At 40.2% G+C, this 23881-nt stretch overlaps 1 protein-coding gene across 1 annotated transcript; it reads left to right on the top strand.

Annotated features, from left to right (window-relative positions):
• Nucleotides 1-19184: 19184 nt before the first annotated feature.
• LOC130718135 (F-box protein PP2-B10-like) lies at nt 19185-21211 on the top strand. Its single transcript, XM_057568621.1, has 3 exons — nt 19185-19621; nt 19737-19849; nt 20226-21211. The coding sequence occupies exons 1-3, from the start codon at nt 19343-19345 to the stop codon at nt 20731-20733; spliced, it is 900 nt and encodes a 299-aa protein (XP_057424604.1). The 5' UTR covers nt 19185-19342; the 3' UTR covers nt 20734-21211.
• The last annotated feature ends 2670 nt before the right edge of the window (nt 21212-23881 follow it).

The following is a 23881-nucleotide window of genomic DNA, read 5'->3' as shown; positions in this document are numbered from 1 at the left end:
TATCTACATACAATATTATTCACATCTTTAATACACAGTTATTGAATATTTAAATGCACATAATATGAATTAATAAAGCTCCATTGCAAATAACTAATGTAATGTGATATAGTTTAAAGATTCAAATCCAAATAAACATCCATAGTGAGAAACTTAAAGTTGCAATATCCAAAATACAAAACACTAAATAAAATAGCACTACATGTTGCTAGCAATGTATGATCCGCTTTCATCCGAATGTATGTCGGATGTACTTCCAATATCATTTACCTGAAATAATAAATTTAAATATTTAGTAGATGATAAAAATACTTATAAATATAAAAGAATATAAAAAATTCTAATTTGTTTTCAAATATGCATGTTAGAGGGAAATGATGCTATAAAAAGAAGAGTGATAAAAATAAATACACTAATTAGCATTACATATAAGACAGCAAGACACTCTAACAAGTTTTACAAAGGTTCGTGCTTATACTTAACCTGCATAAATATGTTGTGTTCCTAGGCATATGAGGCTGTGTGAGCATACATCTCAATTTCAATTTTGCTGCTAATCAATGTCACAAGAACAACAAGCCTACATAAACCAGCTTCAGTTTCTGAACCTTTGATATTGGTCCTTCTGAAATATGTCACAGTCCCTTCTAAGGTTTTCCAGGTCCTCAGGCAACAAAGACTTATTGTTCCACTGATTAGCTAAAGTCTTAATACATAGTTACCATTGGTCCTCTACAATATCTAAATCATAACATGCTTAATCTGTCTCTACATGATTTGATTGATCTTTTGGGTAATTTAAATTCAGCAAGATAAAATGACGGAACCAATCACTGACAGTTACCATTTAGAAACAAACCAACAAAAAAAATCACAATATAAATTCCCTGATAATTTGGCTTACCATCTACTTTATTAGAGCTTCTCAAATTCCCTGTTGTGTCAAAACAGAAGTAGAGAAAAAGATAAGGCGTCACGAGAGAGAGAGAGAGAGAGAGAGAGAGAGAGAGAGAGAGAGAGAGAGAGAGAGAGAGAGGGAGGGATTTTGACAGCCTTCTGATATGTATTACTGGTTGTAATTTTGACAGACTTCTCAGTGCAGTTCCATTCAAACAAGCATGCCAAACTAAAATCATAAATAAAGCTTAAGAATTTAAAATCACATACTTGTGATTCAGGAGCAAAGAATTGAGCCATTTCTTCAGGGATCTTTCCTTCCTTCATTATCATGTAGGCCTTAAATGCATTCTCTAAATTGGTACACTTCTCTTGCCACTGCCTAGAAGAAGATGAAGTAGCACCAGATGAAGAAAAGCTCAAACTTGATAGTCGAAGTCCACTGTTCTTGAATGTATTAGTAGGAACTGCTCCCAAACCCATACATCGCACTCTCCCATGACGCTCTACCCCTAGCACTCTACCAACATTATCAAATGGAGAAACTTGAGACTCATCAACAGTGCTTTGTGTCAATCCCACTTCAATTTGTTCTTATAACATGGAAAATGTAAATATTTAAAATACTATCATGATAAATCTTCAATAGCATGATAATTGAAAACAACATAGTCAAACTTACCACTACACCCATTGCTGCATCATTGATAAAGGATCCATCCTTTCTTTTATGGGTTTCGATGAATAATTGTGTACGACTTGGTTGCTTCCCAGTTTTCAGGAACTAACATAGAAAAACTATATTTAAATACAAATTAAAAAGTTTGATAAAGAGTAGAAATTTATATGTTAGTGTCATTACTATCTCATGTCTGCTGATGGTCCAGCCGCTGATGATGGTGCAGGCGCTGATTTTTGTCGACTTTGGAAACGTTTTACCTTTGCCATGACTGCATAAACAAAGCAAAAACAATGAGAACAGAAGCTAATTGTATATATAAGCTTATCAAGACACTTCTGTAATTACTTATGTCATAAGATAAGCTAAAGAAGAAATAGGATAATAGAATAATATCATAAGCTAATTGTCTATATAAGCTTATCAAGACAGAAGCATTCAGAACAAGTAAAGGATTTGTAAGTGGCAAGTGTCTTTGATTCTTCTAGGTTATAACAATCCCTAAGAGCATATAAGTATGCAGGAGCAACTATATACAGTAGAAGATCAAACCCAAGTGCTCATGACTTTTACAATCTGAAAGAAAAAGGTTAAGTATAATGACATTATCCAAGCCAATGAGTATCTACTTATACTTTAAAAATTTAAAGAAGCTGGTCATACAGCATAAGCAGGCCTATTACTTTTTAACAATCCCCGAACTTACTGTATTAAAGTATAATTCAAAGAAAAAAGTACGATTTAAAAAGAAAATCATTCCCTGATTATTGGCATATATAATTCCAACACAAGATAAAAGCAAAGATGTAAATGGAAGCAAACCATATTTACACCCTGATACATTGTGAAATATAAAGTAGTTGACTATTTAAAAATTGGATTATCATATAAAGAATATATACTTTCAGTTCCTTGAAGGACTTCAATGCATCACGGGTATATAATATAGAAATAAAATACACACAGGTTACTTTCAGCATCCTTGACAACCAGTGCAGCATGAGACTACAACCAGTTATAAAAGCCAAAAAGAAAATAAAACAGTAAAGATATTGACAGTCCCAACAAGTAAGAATCCACTTCAGCATCCTGCACTTAACAGAACCAGCCTAAAAGCCACAATAGTATGTTGAAAAACTCATCCAAAGTGCTGCAACATGAGAGCTCCATCCCCATAAAATATCACACATGACCTTTACAATCACACCAAGCACCATCACAAAAAGAAACCAAATGCCCCAATCCAAAACAGCCAGCTATATAGATTAATGAAGGCATTGAATAGTGTAGATAATATTAATGAAGCAATCATCAAGGTACTCCCCAGGACTAGTCAGCCTCATTCAATCTTATCATATCTAAGAAGCTAATGCATTAAGACAAGGATCAGAAGCATTTTTGAACAATTCCTTGCTTTAGCCATACCAATCCAATAGTTCACAAAAATAATCAACATCATGTTTATAAAACGAAAATGGTCCAGTTTACATCATGCACTACCTAAACACACATCAGCTGATCAAATCATGAAACCATAACCTGTATTATGCTTATTAACAACATAATTCACCAAATCAATTACTACTAGCATTGATAAGAACATACCACAGTACTCTTTCATTTCAATTCCAGATCTAATTGACAAAGCACATTCACATAATTATATAACATGAGAAACCAGCAGCCTAGAAATACCATTTTAGATTCAAAAGCTTACACAAGAGCTACAACAACAAGGGTTTTGTATCAGAGGTTCTACAAAATTCAGTATTATCATCATCAACAACAACAACAACAATTATACAACATACCGTTGAATTGAGTCCTAGGCGATGAAGATAGAGCAGCAGAATCCAAACCCTAAGTATCAAGATCAGAACTGGCCAATCCAAGCGTGAAAAAAAAATAAAAACAAAATGAGAAATGCAAAACGATTGAGTTTAGAACCCTAAATCGCAATCTGAAAGAGAATTGAGAAGCGAGATCGAATGGAGTGAATGAAGATAAGGAAACTTACTGCGTAGAACCCTAAATCGCAATCTGAAAGAGAATTGAGAAGCGAGATCGAAGGGAGTGATCGAAGGGAGCTCGAAATAGAAGAAATCAGGAGAATGAACGAGAGTGATCGAGAACGAGATCAAATCAGTGGAATCCGGTTGAAATCAGATTGAAATCGCTGGAAATAGAGATCAAATCGGTGGAAATCGAGTGAGAATCTGGTTGAAATCCATGGTTGAAGAACGAGTGAGAGTGAGAGTTGAGAACGAGAACGAACGAGTGAGAGTGAGAGTGAGAGTGAGTGAGAACGATTGAACGAGTTAATTAATGAAACGTTTGCGGGGGTTATTAAAACCCCCTTAATTGTTAAAAATTAACGACATTTGCGGGGGTTATCAAAACCCCCGCTAAAAAACCCCCACTAAATAGCGTTTTTTTTGTAGTGCAAACCCCTAAACTAAGCAAGTGATTGGGCCGGGGAATTCGATTCCCTATTTTCACGAATGGAAAAAAGTTATTAGCTAGTCTTTCTTACCACTTAATATAGACGTCTCTTACTAATGCACTGTCGAGAGATAACTTGGTTAAAAAAAAAAAGTTAACTCAAAGATATTATTTTGAAAGAGATAGAGTATATTCCTCTTTTAATTTAAGAAATTCATAAATAAATAAAAAACTATACAATCAAACAAATTTTCGAATTTATAATTTTCAAAGCATGTTTTAAAAACAAATTTACCAAACAGATAACAATTTTTTTTTGTGTTTTTATTCTCAAAACAGTTTTCAAAATGGAAAAATCAAACAGGTTTTTTATTTACTTTCTTCCCAAAAACAATTTTATAAAATAGACTCTTGTTCTGTACTAGGGCAAGCTTACGTAAGAGAAAGACAAAAAGTAAACCCTAGCAGAGCACTAAAATAGCAAAACTACCATAAAAGGAATATTCTCATTAATGCTGAAAAAGTTGGTTTCGTACAAGTGGGTGACCTCCCCTTTTATAGAGGGGGTGGTCATGATATGGATCTTTCCTATATTTGGGCCTGACAATCAGGGCCCAAATCCCGGTACATATAAGACAAATCCAAAGGAATCTTCCAGCTGGCTTGTGGGTCCATCATCTAAGGGGGGACAATGAAGCTCGTCGTGTCGCCTTTCCCGCCATGGCTATCGTCAATGGTTATTTGTTCATTTTGGGCGGGACATAATCTTCTTTATGTCCCGCCCAGTCCACATGCCCCCAAGACATGAGACTCGAGTAATTGAGTCGAAGTGTCTTCATCATGTTACCCAATAGTTCGCCTCTATTGTTTATTCGTTCATCGCCATTTTACTTTCGTTGTTTCATAGTCATTTTCACGCTTCGCCACCTTTGTTGCCGTTTCAAAGATATGTCGCCATTAGTTATAACCGTCAATCACGTCTTTTCAACTAACGCACGTATCCTTATTTTCCGGGATTTCGTCATCATTTGTTATAAATGCAATTTTCAGTTGTGCGTCTCGAGGAGTAATGTCTTTTCGCTTCCTACCTTTTCGAATTTCAAATCCCACGATCCCACGATCTTCCCCCATTCATTCTCTCTCCTCCTTTCTCTCTATAAAAACCCCTTTTCACTTTTCATTTTTTCACTTTCTTAAAACTTTTGTTGTGAAAACCTTTTCACCGCAGCTTTCATTCCCTCTTTTGAACTCCGGTGAACCTTTTCTTCCTCCGGCCGTCGTCATTGCGCGGTGCTCCCCTATCTCCGACGTTCTCCTTTCTCAAATCCACAGTTCTTCCCCTGGTTAGTTTTTCTCTTTCCTGAGATTCTTCGTTTACTTCTTTTTTCTCTGACTCTGTTCATCTTCTTTCTTCTTTTGACTCTGTTCATCTTCTTTTTACTTCTAGTTTGTTCGTCTTCTTTCTTCTTTTTATGAAACTGCCTCGCATGTCTTTACCAAACGCTAGCCTTTCTTCCCTAGAACTTTCTTCACCCTCCACGGAGGAGGAAGTTGTCGCCCCCTCTATAATTGAAATTCATTCCTCGCCTTCTACCCATGATGATTCCGGTCCCGCCGGCTCTGTAGACTCAATTCTCTCCTCTAATGGAGATTTGTCTTCACCTGAATGGCGTTCTGACGTGCATTTAGTTGAAGATAAATGTCTGTTGCATTCTATCTGGAGCAGCGTTGGGAGCATTAGTTCGCTTCGAATATCTGCTCAAGGGTTCACGAAGACAGATCCCGCCACCTCGAATAATGAAGATCATCTGTTGAATGTCCTCCCATGTGGCGAAGATGACTGTGTTCTGTTGCGTAAAGAACCAGCCGATGAATCGCCCGATTTTTTCTTTGTTTATGGCTATTTCTTCTTAGACTTGAACATCAAACTTCCTTTCTCGCCGTTTATATGTCACGTTCTTTCTTTTCTGAATGTGGCGCCTTGCCAACTCCAGCCCAACGCCTGGGGTTTTCTCCGCTGCTTTGAAATTCTTTGTGAACACTTGAGTTTCACTCCAACCTATCCTTTGTTCTTCCTTTTCTATAAATCAGTCACCACTAAACCTACTTCTGTGAAATGGGTTCCACTATTAGCCCGTAAGAACATGAGTCGGTTCACCGCCCTTAAAAGCCATTACAAAGTATGGCAGAAGAAATACTTTAAAGTTGTGGAGTCGCCCGAAATAAAGAACTTGTTCCGAGATTCCGACAATAACCCTCTCTTCCCTTTTTACTGGACAAAGAACCCTCGCCGAAAAATATCCGTTTCATACGACGCCTTGGATGAATCTGAACAAGGCGTCGCCGATTACCTCCGCACACTACCAGTAATTTCCGGTCACGACTTGATTGAGGCGTCGAAATCCGGCACTTTAAATCAATTTTTTAGTAAGTTTATAATCTTTGTACGTAACTTCTTTTTCTTTTTGTTCATGTATCTCGTCTAATTGGTGTTTTCCATACAGCTACGATGGGAAAAGGCAAGGTTGACGCGAACCCACTCAAGATGAAGGAGTACCTCGCCCAGTCTGCTGCGGCGGCGAAGAAGAGGGCCGCCGAAACTGAGCAGAAGAAGAAGAATGAAGGTACCTCGGGTTCTGACAACGTCAGGGACCCTAAACGTCAAAAAACTTCAGGTGCTGCTGGTGGTAAGCCTCTCCACCAATCGACTCTTGATTCAAAAAGTCATCCAGCTGAGAAAAAGAAGGGACATGACAATGTCCCGCCCCCTCAACAAGATTCAAGTTCGCTGATCAACCGCCCATCAACTCCATTTGGCCAGGCTGGCCCTAGTTCAGCCATTGGTGGCGAGGCTCCTCCCCCCTTGCTGAGCTTGTCGGATCCTCACTTCAATGGGCTGGAATTCATGACCCGTACTTTTGACAACCGGATTCACAAGGACATTTCCGGTCAAGGTCCCCCCAACATTGCTTCCATGGCGATCCATCACGCGCTTTCTGCCGCCAGTACTGTGGCGGGAATGGCTCAGTGCGTGAAAGAGTTGATCTCAGCCAAGAACCGTTTTGAGAAGAAGGCAGCTGATTACAAGACAGCCTACGAGCGGGCTAAAACTGATGCTGAGACTGCCAACAAAAAGCTGAAATCTGCTGAGGAGAAGTGTGCTAAGTTAACTGAAGACTTGGCTGCTTCGGACCTGCTTCTTCAAAAGACCAAGTCTCTTAAAGAAGCCATAAATGACAAGCACACTGCCATTCAAGCCAAATATCAAAAGTTGGAAAAGAAATATGATCGCCTGAATGCTTCCATCATAGGGCGTGCTTCTCTCCAATATGCTCAAGGCTTTCTAGCGGCCAAAGAGCAGATCAGTGTGGTTGAGCCGGGCTTTGATCTTTCCCGCATTGGGTGGCTGAAGGAGATCAAGGATGGTCAAGTAGTTGGTGATGATGACATTAGCCTCGACCTCCTTCCTTAATTCGATGATGAGAGTGAGCCTGAAGAAGATGGCGCGGATGGGAATGAGCAGCACAGGAATGAGGATCAAGAGAAGGAAGATCCCAAAGCTGGGACAAGCCAGGGCAACAACGCCAACAACGAGAACCTGGCTTGAATTTGTTTTTATTTTATGAAGTTGAAATTTTTCTTTGGGCATTGCCCTGTCTTTTATTTTCATTCCAAATCATGTATGGGCGTCGCCCTCTTTTCCCTACTTTAAATGGATATCATTTTAAGTTCATTCGTTGTTTTAGTTGTTTCCAACTTTCGTTGTTATTTTGGTTTACATACCTTAGCCGATTTTTCGACGAGGCTTGGTTTCTAGTGGCCACTAGAATTGCCAAGGCTTTTAACTTTTGAAGGCGATACTTTCTTATTCTGAAAGGTTTACTCGCGGTATTGCATACCTTGATACGATTTGCATTGCATGAACTCGTAATAAAAATTAAAAAAAATATATATATACGATTCTGTTGAAATGATCTTTTCATTAATTTTCTTTCGTATGGGAACAATTGTCCCTTCATTACAAATGTCGCCTCATTAAAAACCTTTCCAAAGAAAGGGAAAAAGAGTGCGACTTCATTTACATTTGTTGTTTCTACTAACTAAAATACTGCTTTAGATGAGAGGCGTTCCATGTTCGTGGAACCTTTTGACCGCTTAGTTGTTCCAACTTATAAGCTCCTCCTCCAACATCGCCAATAATCCTGTAAGGCCCGCCCCAGTTGGGTGAAAGTTTGTTGTGTTTATCGGGTATTGTATTTTTTCGGAGCACTAAGTCTCCTACCCTCATTTTTCTTGGCACTACTTTTGTTGAGAACTTTCTTGCCACCTTCACTTTTCCCGCCTCATTCCTTATGTGAGCCTCTCGTTGTTCCTCGGGCAGCATGATTAGATTTGCTATTAAGTTTTCTCCGTTGTCATTTTCATTAAACCGAGCCACTCGCCAACTTTGGTTTTCAATTTCCACTGGGAGCATGGCGTCAGTTCCATAAGTTAGACGATACGGGGTTTCCTTTGTGCTTGACTGTTCCGTGGTGTTGTATGCCCAAAGAACGCCTGGTAGTTCCTCCGCCCAAAGCCCTTTTGCTTCATCCAGTTTCTTCTTTAAACCTTTCAGGATAACTTTGTTAGCCGATTCAGCCTGCCCATTGGTCTGTGGATGTTCTACAGAGGCAAATCGCATCTCGATTCCCATTTCTGTACAAAATTCTCGGGTAACACTACTTGTGAATTGTGTTCCGTTATCCATTACTAATGTCATGGGGACCCCAAATCTACAAACAATCCTTCGCCACAAGAAGTTCCTGACCTTGGCGGCCATGATAGTTGCCACTGCCTCAGCTTCTATCCACTTAGTGAAGTAATCAACCGCCACGATGATGTACTTCATTTGTGCCTTCGCCACAGGGAATGGTCCTAAGATATCAGTCCCCCACATGGCGAACGGCCAAGGCGCCATCATGGTTGTTAATTCTTCTGGTGGAGCCTTGTGTAGGTCAGAAAAGACTTGACATTTTTCACATTTCTTAACATACTCCAAACAATCCTTCTTCATCGTTGGCCAATAGAATCCTGCTCTTATCACCTTAACTGCCAAGGATCGCCTGCCGATATGACTAGAACACACACCTTCGTGGACTTCCGCCATTATTCCGAGGGCGTCCTTGATATCGACACATTTGAGCATAGGAGACATGATTCCTCGCCGATACAACTCACCGCCCACCAGTGTGTAGAAACTGGCTTCCCTGCGTTTTGTTCTCGTGTTCAAATCATCCTGTTTTGGTGGGTTCTCTAAGAAGGTCTTAATCGATTCCATCCAAGATATCTCGCCCTCACTGACTGACTTTACAGCTTTCAACTTTATTTCTACCAAATCAATGCTCGGGCGAGGCAGGGTTTCTTGAATGACTGTTTGGTAGTTGCCCAATCTCCCTGTGCTTGCCAACTTCGCCAACACATCAGCCCTCTCATTTTGTCCCCTCGGGACATGTTCTATTTTGATTTCTTTGACCTCCATCATCAATCTGCGCACCACTTCCACATATTTGGACAGTTGCGGATCCTTCACCTGGTACTCGCCTTTCACTTGTTTAACCACTAACTGCGAATCTCCTTTGATAAATAACTTATGGACTCCCAACTCAATGGCCAACCTTAAGCCGGCAATCAGAGCCTCGTACTCAGATTGATTATTACTCGCCTTGAACTCGAACTTGAGAGACTGTTCAATGATCATTTTATCTGGACTTTCGATTGTTATTCCCGCCCCACTTCCAGTGTTATTAGAGGATCCATCCACAGACAGGACCCATTCTCCTTGAGTCTTCTCTCCTTCAGTGGGCGTTAATTCCGCCACAAAGTCAATTAAACTCTGGACTGTGACTTGGCCCCTTGGCTCATATTGTATGTCATATTCTGATAGCTCAACTGACCAGCTAACCAATCGCCCTGATAAATCAGGCTTCTGAAGTACTTGCCTTAAGGGAACATTAGTTTTAACTTTGACTTGGAAACTTTGGAAGTAAGGTCTGAGGCGCCTTGCAGTTTTCAGAATCGCCAAAGCCGCCTTTTCAATTTTTTGGTACCGCAATTCTGCCCCCTGTAAAGTATGGCTCACAAAATATATAACTTTCTGCTTTTTTCCTTCTTCCTGGAGCAACACCGTACTTACCGCCTTGTCAGTAACCGCTAAATAGAACACTAATGGAACGCCTGGTGTTGGCTTGGAGAGTACCGGTAGTGTGGTCAATGTTTCTTTCAATTTGGTAAAAGCTTGTTCGCATTCCTCTGTCCACTGAAACTTTGAATTCTTTTTTAAACATGTGAAGAACGGGGCCGCTTTGTCACCCGCCATTGGCAAGAAACGTGACAAGGCGGCCATTCGCCCTGTCAAACGCTGAACCTCCTTTACACTTGTTGGGCTTTTCATCTCCAAGATCGCCCTTCCCTTATCTGGGTTCACTTCTATTCCTCTTGATGTTAACATAAATCCCAAGAACTTTCCTCCCTGGATCCTAAAAGAACACTTCTCAGGATTCAACTTCATTTGATATGTTCTTAACTGATCAAACGCTTCTTTAAGGTCGCCACCATGATCACTAGCCCTGGCGGATTTTACAATCATGTCATCCACATACACCTCCATATTCCTGCCTACTTGCTTTGAAAAAATTTTGTCCATGAGCCGTTGGTACGTAGCTCCTGCATTCTTCAAACCAAAAGGCATTGTCTTGTAACAATAGTTCGCCTGATTGGTCATAAATGCTGTACTTTCCTCATCCGAGGGATGCATCATAATCTGATTATAGCCCGAATAAGCATCCATGAGACTTAAAAGTTCATTCCCTGAAGCTCCATCCACAAGCTTATCAACATTGGGAAGTGGGTACGAATCTTTGGGACACACTTTGTTCAGGCTTGTGTAGTCCGTGCACATTCGCCATTTCCCATTGGCCTTCTTGACCATTACAACATTGGCGAGCCACGTTGGGTACTGTACCTCACGGATGAAGCGGGCCTTGATCAATTTTTCAGTCTCTAATTGTACAGCCTTGTTCTTTTCTTCACTCATTCTTCGCCTTGGTTGGATGACCGGGGTCGCCCCTGGTCGTATGGCTAGTTTGTGAGTGATCACCTTGGGATCAATCCCTGGTACATCATTGATGGTCCATGCGAAGAGATCTAGATTATCACCCAGAAGGGTGATTAGTCTGTCCTCTTGTTCTGTTGTCAAACCACTGCCAATCTTTAGAAACTTGTCCTTGACTTGCACCTGCTTGGTTTCTTCCAGCGGTTGTGGGCGAAAATCATCAGCATCATCTCTTGGGTCCAAGCTAAATCCTTCTTGTGGGAAGATTTCTGTAATTCGATGGCTCTCCTTGGCGGCCTTTCGCCCATAGAGCGCCACGCTTCTCAAATAGCATTCCCTTGCTGCATTCTGGTCTACACGCAATATCCCGACCTTCCCGTTGCAGGCGGGATATTTAACAGTTAAATGAGCAGTTGAGATGACCGCGCAGACCTTGTTGAGGGTGTCTCGCCCCAAGAGTACGTTGTAATTGGCTCTACACGCCAATACTAAGTACTTTACTTGAAACTTCTTGACAAACTCTCCTTCTCCAAAGGCAGTCGGAATTTCGACGTATCCCCGCACACTGACACGGTCTCCTGTGAATCCCACCAAAGTTCCCCTGTATGGTTTCAAATCTGATTCCTTTAGTCCCAGGCGATCAAAGGCGTCTCCATAGATGATATCCGCCGAAGATCCCTGGTCTAAGAATACTTTCTTTGTCACATAATTGTTAACCCTAATTGTTACCACAATTGGATCGTTGTCATGGGGAATTACATGCGCGAAATCCTGAGGGGTAAATATAATAGGGGAATGATTCACCCAACACTCGCCTTCGTTCGACTCATGTACTGAGTGTACTGCCGCCACGTAGCGTTTTCTAGCCTTACTTGAAATTGCACCCCCGCCAAATCCTCCTGCAATAGATGAGCATTCCCCAACAGGATCGCCCAACTCTTCAACTATCTCTTTACCTTTGCCTTTGTCCCCTTGAGTGATTTTAGCTCCCTCCGGCGCTGCTGTGTCTTTAACAAAGTTTGCCAAATGGCCAGCTTTAATCAAGCGATCAATTTCCCGCCTTTAATTCCAACAATTATCTGTCGTATACCCCAACGCCTTGTGGTACTCGCACCACCTATTGGTGTCCACGTTAGCTAGCGGCCGCCGTGGGGGTGGTGGGTACTGCACAACGTTGGTCTGCCCAACCGCCCTTAAAATGGTACTTAAGGGTGCATTCAACTTAGTAAGTGGGACTGGCGTTGGCGAAGCACCAGGCTGACCAGCTGTGGCAGCAGTGGGACCTTGTGAATTTCTGTGCCATGTATTTTGAAAGCCAGGTTTAGAGTTTTGGTATGGTCCCGGTCTTGGTACACGGGGGATTTGCGCTATCCTGGTTTCCTTCCCCGCCTTGGATTTGTCCTGTGAAACACCGCCAGATTGAGACTGCTTGCGTCCTTCCTCTCTTTCTTGTTTCTTCTGATCATCTTGCTCGATCAATATGAACTCTTGAACACGAGCGCGAAGATCCATCATATCCTTCGCCGGTCGCCTTGTTAAGTCTCTATTCAAATCTCCCGCCCGAAGGCCATTTTTGAATGACGCCAAACAGACATCTGGATTTTCATCCTCCAACTGCACCGCCATCTTGCTGAAGCGTGCCATGTAGGTTTTTAATTTCTCGCCTGGTTGCTGATGTATGCTGATAAGATCAAACATTGTTGCTTTTGTGGTTTTATTGGCGGAAAATTGAGTCAGAAACTTAGTGGACAGATCAGTGAAATTATCAATGGAGAAGGGCGGTTGTCGAATGAACCACTGCATCGCCATGCCCTTGAACGTGGAAGGCAATAATCGACATTTTACCGCATCCGTCGCCCCGCCGATCACCATTTTGGTATTGAAGTATCTAAGATGCTCCATAGGATCAGATTCGCCCGAAAAGGCGTCTAATGCCATGGTTTGCAGGTGCTTTGGAATGTCCACCCTAGTGATGGCTGGAACAAAAGGTTGGAATTCAACTACATCCTCCGCCTCCAGGCGTTGTTCTTGCTTAAAATCCTGCCGCTGAGTAAGATACTCAACTTGGGCTTGCAACTGCTCGTTTTGGGACTGCACCTTCTGCAAGGTATCTAACATTTGTTGCAAAGCCGCAGGCGTGATACCTGTCACTGCCTCTTGCGCTCTCCGTGGAGCAGTGGTTTTAAGATCTTCCAAATTCACGTAGTCAGGCGGCGTTGAACGCCGCCGAACACCTGGATCTGATTTAGCGATCAGATCTGAAGGTCTTCCCGGAGCTGCATTCACCAATGACGCTGGCGACGGCGCCACTGAGTGGACCCCCTCCGAGGAAGCTTCCTGCTCTTGCTCGTCCAGTACGGGACGGTTGTTGTTTCGTCCGCCGGCGCGACCGCCGTGTCGACCACCACCGCGCCGGCGATGATCGCGTCGACCTACGCCGCATGAACGAGTCTCCATGGCTCGCGATTCCTCCTTCTGTCACCGGAAGAGCTAAGTCAGAGCCACAGACGGCGCCAATGTTCTGTACTAGGGCAAGCTTACGTAAGAGAAAGACAAAAAGTAAACCCTAGCAGAGCACTAAAATAGCAAAACTACCATAAAAGGAATATTCTCATTAATGCTGAAAAAGTTGGTTTCGTACAAGTGGGTGACCTCCCCTTTTATAGAGGGGGTGGTCATGATATGGATCTTTCCTATATTTGGGCCTGACAATCAGGGCCCAAATCCCGGTACATATAAGACAAATCCAAAGGAATCTTCCAGCTGGCTTGTGGGTCCATCATCTAAGGGGGGACAATGAAGCTCGTCGTGTCGCCTTTCCCGCCATGGCTATCGTCAATGGTTATTTGTTCATTTTGGGCGGGACATAATCTTCTTTATGTCCCGCCCAGTCCAACTCTGCTCTCTTTTCTTTTCTCTTTTCTTATGTTTATATTAGTTGGAAGTTGGAACTCGTTGTCTGTAATCATGGAGCTGTTTCCGTTCACTCTCAGCATTAATTTATAGGGAATTATTATTCAGACCCCCCATCCCTATTCAGACCCCTGTTAAATTCGTAAAATCCGAAAAAGCCCTTTATGAAAAAATTTCGCTCGCACTGTGAAAGTGCGACCAAAACGCACTTGGAAGGAGCGTCCATCACGCACTTTCAACGTGTGTTTTGGTCGTACTTTTCACAGTGCGAGATAAACGAACTGATTTCTTTTTTTTTCTGTTTAATTTCTGGAAGAAATTTAGGACGGACACTTCTTGGTTAAGGTAATAGGACCATTTTGAGCTCAAATATGCAGTCAGAATCTCCAAATTCCGACACCTTGTAGCAGTCGCTTTAGAATCAGGAGCGGTGCAGTTTGGAAAATTGGACAATTTTTTATCTCGGATGCGAAGTCGACCAACTGCAAAGTTGAAGAGAAAAATCAAACGATCATAACTTAGATATGTGTAATTTAGCCAAATTCCTTCATCTGGTATTTTATTTTGAATTTCAAACATTTTTTATTCCACCATAAATCTCCAAATATTCTAACTTGATTTAATGTGGAGTCTCATAATTTTTAAAAATATCTGACATCAGTTCTGTACAAATTTACAGCAATTCGTCATTTAAAAGTGCTTTACGTCGCACGTTATATGTGCGTTAACGACGCACTTTTAAAGTGCGTGCGTAACGCACTTCTAAAGTGCGTTTATTTACTGAAAAAAAATTAAAAACGACAGTAACAATTTTTAAAAACGACATAAGATAGAGCTTGTGGTGGTGGTGGCGGCGGCCATAGGGGTGGCGGTGGTTGTGGGTGGTGGCGGCAGCCATAGGGGTGGCGGTGGTTGTGGGTGGTGGTGGTGGTGGGGGGTGAGATTAAGAGGAAAGAGGTAAGGAGAGAGGAGAGAGAATGTGAGGAGAGGTGGATTTTTTTATATTTTTTTTATTAAGAGTATTTAAGTATTTTTGCACTTTTTCAGGGGTCTAAATAGAGGTGGGGGTCTGAATAACAATTACCTAATTTATATTACCCTTTCTCTTGCAATGAAACAAAAACAGAATCATTCTCTTACACTCTTGAATTTATAATACACGGCCATGGTATATTTCTCTCCCTATCTATGAAAAAAGATTAACACCAAACTCCAAAGCAATATAACAGAACAAGATAGATAATCAATAGAGCCTTTGAAATTCAAACTACAGTTTAAAAAAAAAAAGAATAATCCAAGATCAAACAAATCTTTTTCTTTCCTTTTTTTTCCCGCCAAACTCAGTTCAACAATTCTTCTTCAACTGAGTAGATCTTCAAATCAGACGAATCCTTATCCAACTGGTATATCTACTTATTAAATGATTAAAAATATACCATGTAAAGGAATTTAAATGAAATAATTACTAATAGATTTTTTTATTTCATATAATTATGATAAGCCTGATATGATGTAGATGTTCAAATAAAAAGGTCAACCGTATTAAAGTGAATTGAGATTTTTAAATATGATATAATGTTTAAATTATAAGATAAATTTGTTAATCGATTATATCTCGATCAATTCAGGTTAAAGAGAATGGAACATTGCACGGAGTGTCAAGACTTGATTGATTAATGAATTGATTTCAAGGCAGTGGGCATTTATTATGCCCTATATATTCATAATTGCGGATTTAGTTATAGCTTTGATTGCAGGGGAAAAAATCCATCAGTCGAGAGTTGAGAGTTGAGAGTTGAGAGTTGAGAGTTGAGAGTGGAGGACAAAAAAGAATGACATTTTTGGCAGAAGAATGCTTTGCTGCCATATTGTCTCGTACCACTACGATGGATGCCGCCAGAGTCTCAATCGTTTCAAAAACCTACTGCAAAAACTCAGCCTCTGCAATCTCCTTTACTTAGCTACATGCCTTGAAAAGCAATTTAGCCTCCAATTGACAGCAAAACAATTACCAGACCCTTGTCACTTGCAAAAACCATGAAGCTACAGAGTCTAGGCCTACAAACAGCTCCTATATGTAACTTCATGACAGCAACAACGACCTGTACCCAGAAAAACCTCTTCACCATCAGCAAAAAACAAAACTCAGAGATACTTCCAACCACAATCATAGGCTCTCCAGGCAGATTCTTGGGTTTGTGGGATCTTTTACATGAAAGTAAAACACTAAAAGTTCAAAATACTAAAGGATATGGGTAAGAAAAACAAAAATTATACAACTCAATCAGATTACAACTCAAAAGTTATACAACTCAATCAGTTCAAAGTATTACAAACTCATTTGACAAATTTACCAAATCTAGTCAATTGGACCATTATGTCTATGAGTATTGAATGAAAGTATTGTTATTTTCATCACAACACCTTTTTTGTCTTGGTTTGTACTCTACTTATCAAATCAACACTTGTAAATGCATGTAGGAAGGGACTTCAGAAAATTATGTTCTGTCAAGGAGCAGTGCAAACTCTCTCTCCCTAAACTTGGTCTGGTACCTTACGGCTTACACTCCCAAGCCCAAATTTTGGTTTCCCAGTGTGGAATTTCAAAATTTCTTTGCGAAGAACATAACTTTACTAAAACCCCCTTTTGCCTCATAAACTGAGAACATCTAAAACCTATGATTATAGCAAAAATACACAAATATATACTACAAAATATAAAGTGAGAATTAAGCTAGGGTGATGGGTAGAAGGGATTTGAGTAGTCTAAGGCTACGATTATGACCAAATCACCAAACATGTCATCAAAATCAAGCTTGAGAAGAGAAAGGAAATCAATTTAGGGTAAGGGAAATCAGCCATACCTAGGGTAAAGCCGCAGCAGAGGGGAGGCTGGACTGGTGGTCGGTGGACGGTGGTGGCGTGGCGTGGTGGTGGTGCGCCGTGCGAGAGGGTGAGGGCGTGGTGACTGCCAGTGAGCGTGAATCATGAGTGAGAGGGTGAGAGCGTGACTGCGTGTCTGTGAGTGTGTGAGAGAGAGGAGTAAGTGGGGTCTGGGTGCAAATATAAAATCTCAGGGGGTTCAAAAGAAAATCATTACAAGGGGGTAAGTAGCATTTTTTATTTTTTCAGGGGTTCATCTGAACCCCTGACTTGGCTGTGGGTCCGTCCCTGTATGAGCGTCATTCCATCGAGAAAAAAAATTAGGAAAGGAAAGAGTATGAGAGGTAATATGTGTTGTTATAATAAAAGAGGTGAGAAATTAAAAAAATGAAATGAAAGGGAAACCAGGGTGTGAGCATATTATTGTTCAATCTAAATGCCAAAGGAATATCTAAACTTAAAATTATTTAAAATTTATCTAGAATATGGTGGAAGTGTGTATCACGAAAATAAATTAAAAGATGAAAGATGACATTTGAAAAGCCTACAAATTAAATGCACTGAAAGAAGAGAGTTGTGAAGTTAAATACTTTTCATTACATATAATAGTTATATAATTTTTGGGTGGTGCCAGGTAAATTTTTACATAGTATAAGTAAACAAAATTTAAAATCTGGGGGTGACTATGACATGAGCCAGTCCCCCCTACCTCCACTGACTCCAGAGTAGAGGGATTGGAACGACCAAGTGTGAGAAGCAATGGTTGGTTGAAGATTGGGATGGGAGAGTTCTTCACTTCAGACCTAGAAGGTGAAGAATTCCATATGAGTGTTACAGAGATACAAGATTATAAGAGCGGTCTCATTCTTGAAGGAATAAAAGTTAGACCTAAGAAACATAATTAAGCAATCAAATTTATTGAATCACTCAACATGTCTTGGATACTTGTTGCAAATTTCAGTAAGTTTCCATGTGTTGTGTTCTTATTCTTGTGCCAATCCGTTGCTCTCTTTGTAAATGCATAAGATATATTATTCTTCAGTGATGACTCGTTCAAATTTACATGACTATCATTTTCCTTGCAGCAGCATGGATTTTGTCTCCCTGAACAGACATTCGAAATGTATGAGGGTATATATATTTAAGGCATGGAAGAATCTAGAAACTGTGTTTGTGGGGGCAATGTTTTTTTTTTTCTATTACCTATTTACAAATCATATCTTTCATTTTTACCTCCTATTTTCACGCGTATATTGGGTGTAGGTTATGTGACATTTGTTAATTGATGGGGACAATATAATACTCCCTTCGGTCCTTTTTATAAGAAAAACTTGGATAAAACCACACAAACTAAGGAAACTAATATTTTTTATAAAATTAACTACTATGCTTAATTCCAATGATGTTTTTTCCTTTTTACAAGAACAATCAAGCTAATTACCATAAATGTTGATCATACCTATTGGGTGCTTGCAATTTCCCTCCATATTTTTGTATTGAGAATAGGTCCCTTTGTATTGGTATTGATTATTTGACTTAATTTTTTAAGAGTGTTTCTTATAAAAAGGATCAAGAAAAATCTCCAAAGTGTTTCTTATAAAAAAGACCGGAGGGAGTACTTAATATGCTATTATGGTGGAGACTAACATGAAAGAGCTAATAGGTCTTCCTCGATCTTGTAAAAAAATTAGGCTTAATCCAGTTTTTGGTCCCTAACCTTTGTCATAAATATGACTTTAGTCCCTCGCTGGAGTAAATACTAATCATCCTGATTACAATAATACTCTTAAACCATACTGCGGGAGCTATGACACTCGCACCCCCACACCCTAGTCACCTCCAACAACAGTTGGGCTATACTCAATATAAACTCATATTCTAATCAAGTTGGATTCCTAATCCTCTTACCGCATAATATATTGCCAGTGGAGTTAGAGATTATTTTTAATCAAATAAATTGAGAGATTTTTTTATACATCGAAAAGATAAATTGTTCTTTCCATGAATTAATTCTTGGACCTCTCAATCCAAACTGTTTTCTAACTCTGACCACTTGAGTTATCTTTTGAAACAAATTGAAAGATTAGTTTCATAGTTATCTATACACAATTAACACCATTTTTTTTTTATTCTAATTAAGTTGAAGAGGTGGAACATGAAACTGATGAAAGATGGATGATAATGATAAATAAGATGGAAAGGTTGATTGACACGACGTGGACACATGTAGGATTCTAAAAAGATAAAGATCCTTTAAAAACCATCTTTTTCTACATACAACTTTTATTTTATACCACCAACACCAAATTGCATCACAGAAAATCTGATACTCTATACTAAGCTATCCATCCAAACTTAACCCCTAAGCTTTCAATTTCATTTCACATCCCACACAATAAATACACACTCACCCCCACCGTTTTCTCAAACTCGGCACCATGGTGGTGTTTGAGAACCTTCCTGAAGGTTGCATCGCTAACATTCTCTCCCTCACTTCTCCTCTCGATGTCGGCAGATTGGCTCTGGTTTCCTCCGCTTTCAGATCCGCCGCTGATTCCGACGCCGTTTGGGATCGGTTTTTGCCCGATGATTTCAACTCCATCATTTCTCATTCTTCCTCCACCGCCGCCGCCGATTCCAGCTCCTCTTTCAAATCGAAGAAGGACCTCTACCTCTCGCTCTCGCACAATCCCCTCATCATCGGCGACGGGAAGAAGGTAATTTAATTTTGGTAGTTTTTGTTGATTTGAATTTTATTGAATTTCTGATTCTGTATGAGAAATCTGATGGATGTTCTGTTCTGATCGTTGAAATTGGTGTTGAATTTTGCAGAGTTTTCAGCTGGTGAATGGGAAGAAATGCTACATGCTATCAGCTAGGGCTCTGTCCATTGTATGGGGAGATACTCCTAGGTATTGGAGGTGGATTTCTCTTCCAGAGGCTAGGTAATTCATGCCAACAACAATGCAACTACTTTTAATTGATTATTGTTTATCGATCGATCGTGTTAGAAATATAATCATTCATGTGCGTCTTAAGCTTTAGACCTAAAAACTTTTTGGGATAATTGATTCTCGTTATTTAAAATAGTTAAAATCAGCGGATGTAGATGAGTATGTGCATTGTCTACCCTCGTATGGTGGGTTAGAAATATAATCATTCATGTGTCTGCTAAAGTTTTTGAGATAATTGGTTATTTGGTCGTATTTGTAGCATGTTTGGATTGGTTTTAGTTTTCTCAGAATCAATTCTAACATAAGTGTTTTTCTAAAATTGATTTTGGATGGTATCATGGTAACTGAAAATTGAATTGAAATGCAGGTTCTCTGAGGTGGCTGAACTTGTGAGCGTGTGTTGGTTGGAAATCCGGGGCTGGATCAACACTAAGATGCTGTCACCAGAGACTATGTACGGGGCGTACCTTGTGTTTAAGCCGAGTGGTGGAGCCTATGGGTTTGAGTTCCAGTCAGTTGAAGTGTCTGTTGGATTTGCTGGAGGTAATGCGCAGAGGCGCGATGTGTACTTCGATGCTGAAAGGGAACGAAGGCTGAGATACCAGATTGTTGCTGGCCGTGCCCCTGCCGGGATTTTCAACAGATTCACCAGAGTCGCCATGGAACCGCCCCCGCCGCCACCACCACAAGTGATTGTTGATGAACGTGAGTATCCAAAGGAGAGGGCAGATGGGTGGTTGGAGATGGAATTGGGAGAGTTCTTTTGTGAAGGAGGAGAGGACAGGGAGGTGGAGATGGCTGTTTGTGAGGTCAAGGGTGGTGACTGGAAGGGTGGCCTTGTTGTTCAAGGAATCGAAATTAGGCCTAAACCATAAAAGGGTAAACCTGTTGCTCCTGTGTTCAGGTGGGGAAGTCCTGAGAATGTCAGTTTATGTCATCTCTTTTGCTGAAATTTGAGCTAAACCATGACTAAACCAAAATTGCTGTTATCTCTTTTGTTAGGATCTTATCCTATATGTTGGTTTATGTCCTGATTACTATGTTTCTTTCGGAAAAAAAACATTCATACCTTAATTTCACCTCAAGATGATAGGAATAGAAGAGAGAAGTGAGAAAGATGGTGGTGATATAAGAATTATGTGAATGATAGGAAGAAAAAATTAGCATAATAGTTGGTTTCTTTCGGATGTCATAGCTCATAGGAGTCGATGCAGGGCACATGAGAACCTCTGTCTACAGCTCTCCCTAGAAATCGATGGGAGTGTTGTTTTTGGTTTTTACTTCTATGTACCTTCAATTGTCCTCTGGGCACAATTTTTTACTTAATTATGGAATATTTAATTAATGTTATAATTGTTATTTTAATTATCTAGCGGCAATTAGAGCATCTCCAATGCAAGGTTCTTAGTTCTTATTTTAGAGTTAAGAACTAAGAACTTTACTATTGGATGTGCTGACATGGACTCCTTAGTTCTTAAAAAATAAGAACTCACTTCTTATATAAGAAGTTTTGCTTTTTGAGTTCTTAGCTTAAAATATTAATTATTTCTCTCTCGTCCAAGTTACTTTATTACTTTATGAGTTTTGTTTTATTATTTTATGAAAATAAAAAGTATAAATATTGTGGTTGGTGGGACCAAATGAATAGTGGTAAGAACTAAGAACTAAGAATTCATGGTTGGAGCAAAATTGCTTGAGAGTTGCTTAAACACATGTAGCAATACGAACCCACATGAATAGTGCTAAGAACTAAGAAATAACTAGCATTGGAGATGCTTTTATAAGTTATCTGTCCAATTTAAGGTACATGTTTCTATGCTCTTACATTTTTAATTTCTTGAAAGTAAGGTTAGTCTTGATAGAGTGCAGTGCTTTAGGTTATTTTTTAACTTCTGAGATATTTATATTCTTGAGAATTCCATAAAAGTCTCTCTACTTGAAGCAATGAGAATGTATCTCGTCACCCCTCCTCCACTTTTCACCACCCATGCCACAACTTCCGGCCACAACCTACCACTGTCACCTTCCACCTGCGCCACCTCCCAACCCAGCACAAGCCATTGAATGACCATACTTGTCAACTATGTTGATGGTGAAAGTGAAACAACCAAGATGAGTTCCTGCTACTCTTCCTTGTCCTCAAATGCAATAAGTCATCCTAACATTCATATTTCAAAAATCTTACGCTATTTTCTTTATCCATGCCTGTGGATTCTACAGAAAAAAAATTGATTGAAGGAAGGAACACTCAAGAGGGGCTTTCATTATCTAGCCGTTGTCCTCATCGAGCTTGTGACTCGTGTCCTCGTCCATGACCTCGACCGCTATTGCTCAATGTAAGACTATTATTTGATGGGCTTGCTTTCCATCGGAGGCATGCGTCCTCGTTTGTAATCCCCGAAGCGATTGTAATCCCTGAAGCGATTTTCCATGGCAGCTTTCATAAGTGCTTGCTCACCATCAAGCTCGATATTTGCGTCATCATTTGCGTGCTTCAATGATGGGGACATTGTTCAACGCCACATTGCTCAACCACGTTGTTGGTCATAGGGACCTTCTCTCCATTGAGCTCGAGACTTCTGCTATCGCAAGTGGTCTCACTATATTACTCGACGTAACACTGTCATTTACAGGGGGCTCGCTTCCATCAAACTTGGGACCTGTATCCTCATCTAGAAACCCCTATTGTAGTTGCTTAATGCCAAGTTCCACGAGACAGGGAAGTTTTAGATGTTTAGAGCAAGAGGGTTCTCCCTGATCCCATTTGGTGCTTTATAGAGTTGTCAATTTGGTGTGTGACTCACGAGCCAACCCAACCAACTCGACTAATCAACATGTTGGATTGGTCAAAGTCGAGTTCGCTCATACTAACTCGACTTATCTAGTTGTGAGCGAGTCAAAGCGATTTCACACCAGGTTGCCCATACCTAACTCAAACAATCCTTTTTTTTTAAAAAAATTAACGCATTTTAAGGTAATTAGACTTTATATATTGCTAGAGGTAATTGCATAGACCACCTCCTCTCCAGCAATGACAACTTTTTTAATACCCTCAGCAAGCCAAACCCTAAGCCTTCACGATCCCACATCCAAGTCGCACAACCAACAAGCCATATTGTTGCTACACGATGACCTTTCTTTGGACCTCCACCATACCAATACACAACTTCAATGACGTTCCATCCACTGTCTTCTCCCCATCATTGATCTTGTCCCCAATTTCTCTTCTTCCATTTCCCTTCACCGCTCTCAATCCCATGACTGTGGTTACATACCGTGTTTTGGGAGGTGGTTTTTTCGTTTGATTTGGAAAGCGAAGGAATTTGGGTTAAATTTTAGAAATGAAATGAAAGAAAAAAGTGTGGTGCGAATATATCAAAGTTGATTGGCTTATGGGGAAGGAATGATTGTGAACGAGGGATTAAGAAAATAAATCTATAATTAGGAAAAATTGTTAATAGGCACAAAAGTCTACATGGTGTGTTCAAAAATCGAAAATATTTTGAAGAATTTTTTAGTGACCAGTATTTACCAATTTTATAGGACAAAACTTACATAACACTTTTATAAATTATGTATGTATACATAAAGAGCATCACACAATTTTTTTTTAGAATAAAAGAGCTATATTAATAAGATAGAAATAGAGTACAACCCTCAAAAGGAAGAAACCACACAGAAAAACAATAAAAAACACCCACAAGAAAATACACAAAACCCAACTGAAGAATAAAAACGATAACAAAGAGACACCAACAACTTAAAGCCCCAAGAGCCAACTAAAACCCCAAATCCAGAAACACCAAAAGAAACGGCACAAGGAACCTATAAGTTAACTGGCCAATTTTCCTTCAGGTCCTTGGCCAGTCCACGAATGGCCTCTTCATCACTGCCAGGGAAAACCAAGCCTGCCGACTTACCCAAAAGCCAAGCCTTTGTAGCACGAGTAAAGTAGGGGCCAGAAGGAGCATCACACAATGAGAATTGTTTATTTGAATTACTTAACAATATTTTTTATACTCT

This window comes from Lotus japonicus, chromosome 5, assembly GCF_012489685.1.
Source record: "Lotus japonicus ecotype B-129 chromosome 5, LjGifu_v1.2".
NCBI lineage: Eukaryota > Viridiplantae > Streptophyta > Magnoliopsida > Fabales > Fabaceae > Lotus > Lotus japonicus.
This window is presented reverse-complemented; position numbering and strand designations above follow the sequence as displayed.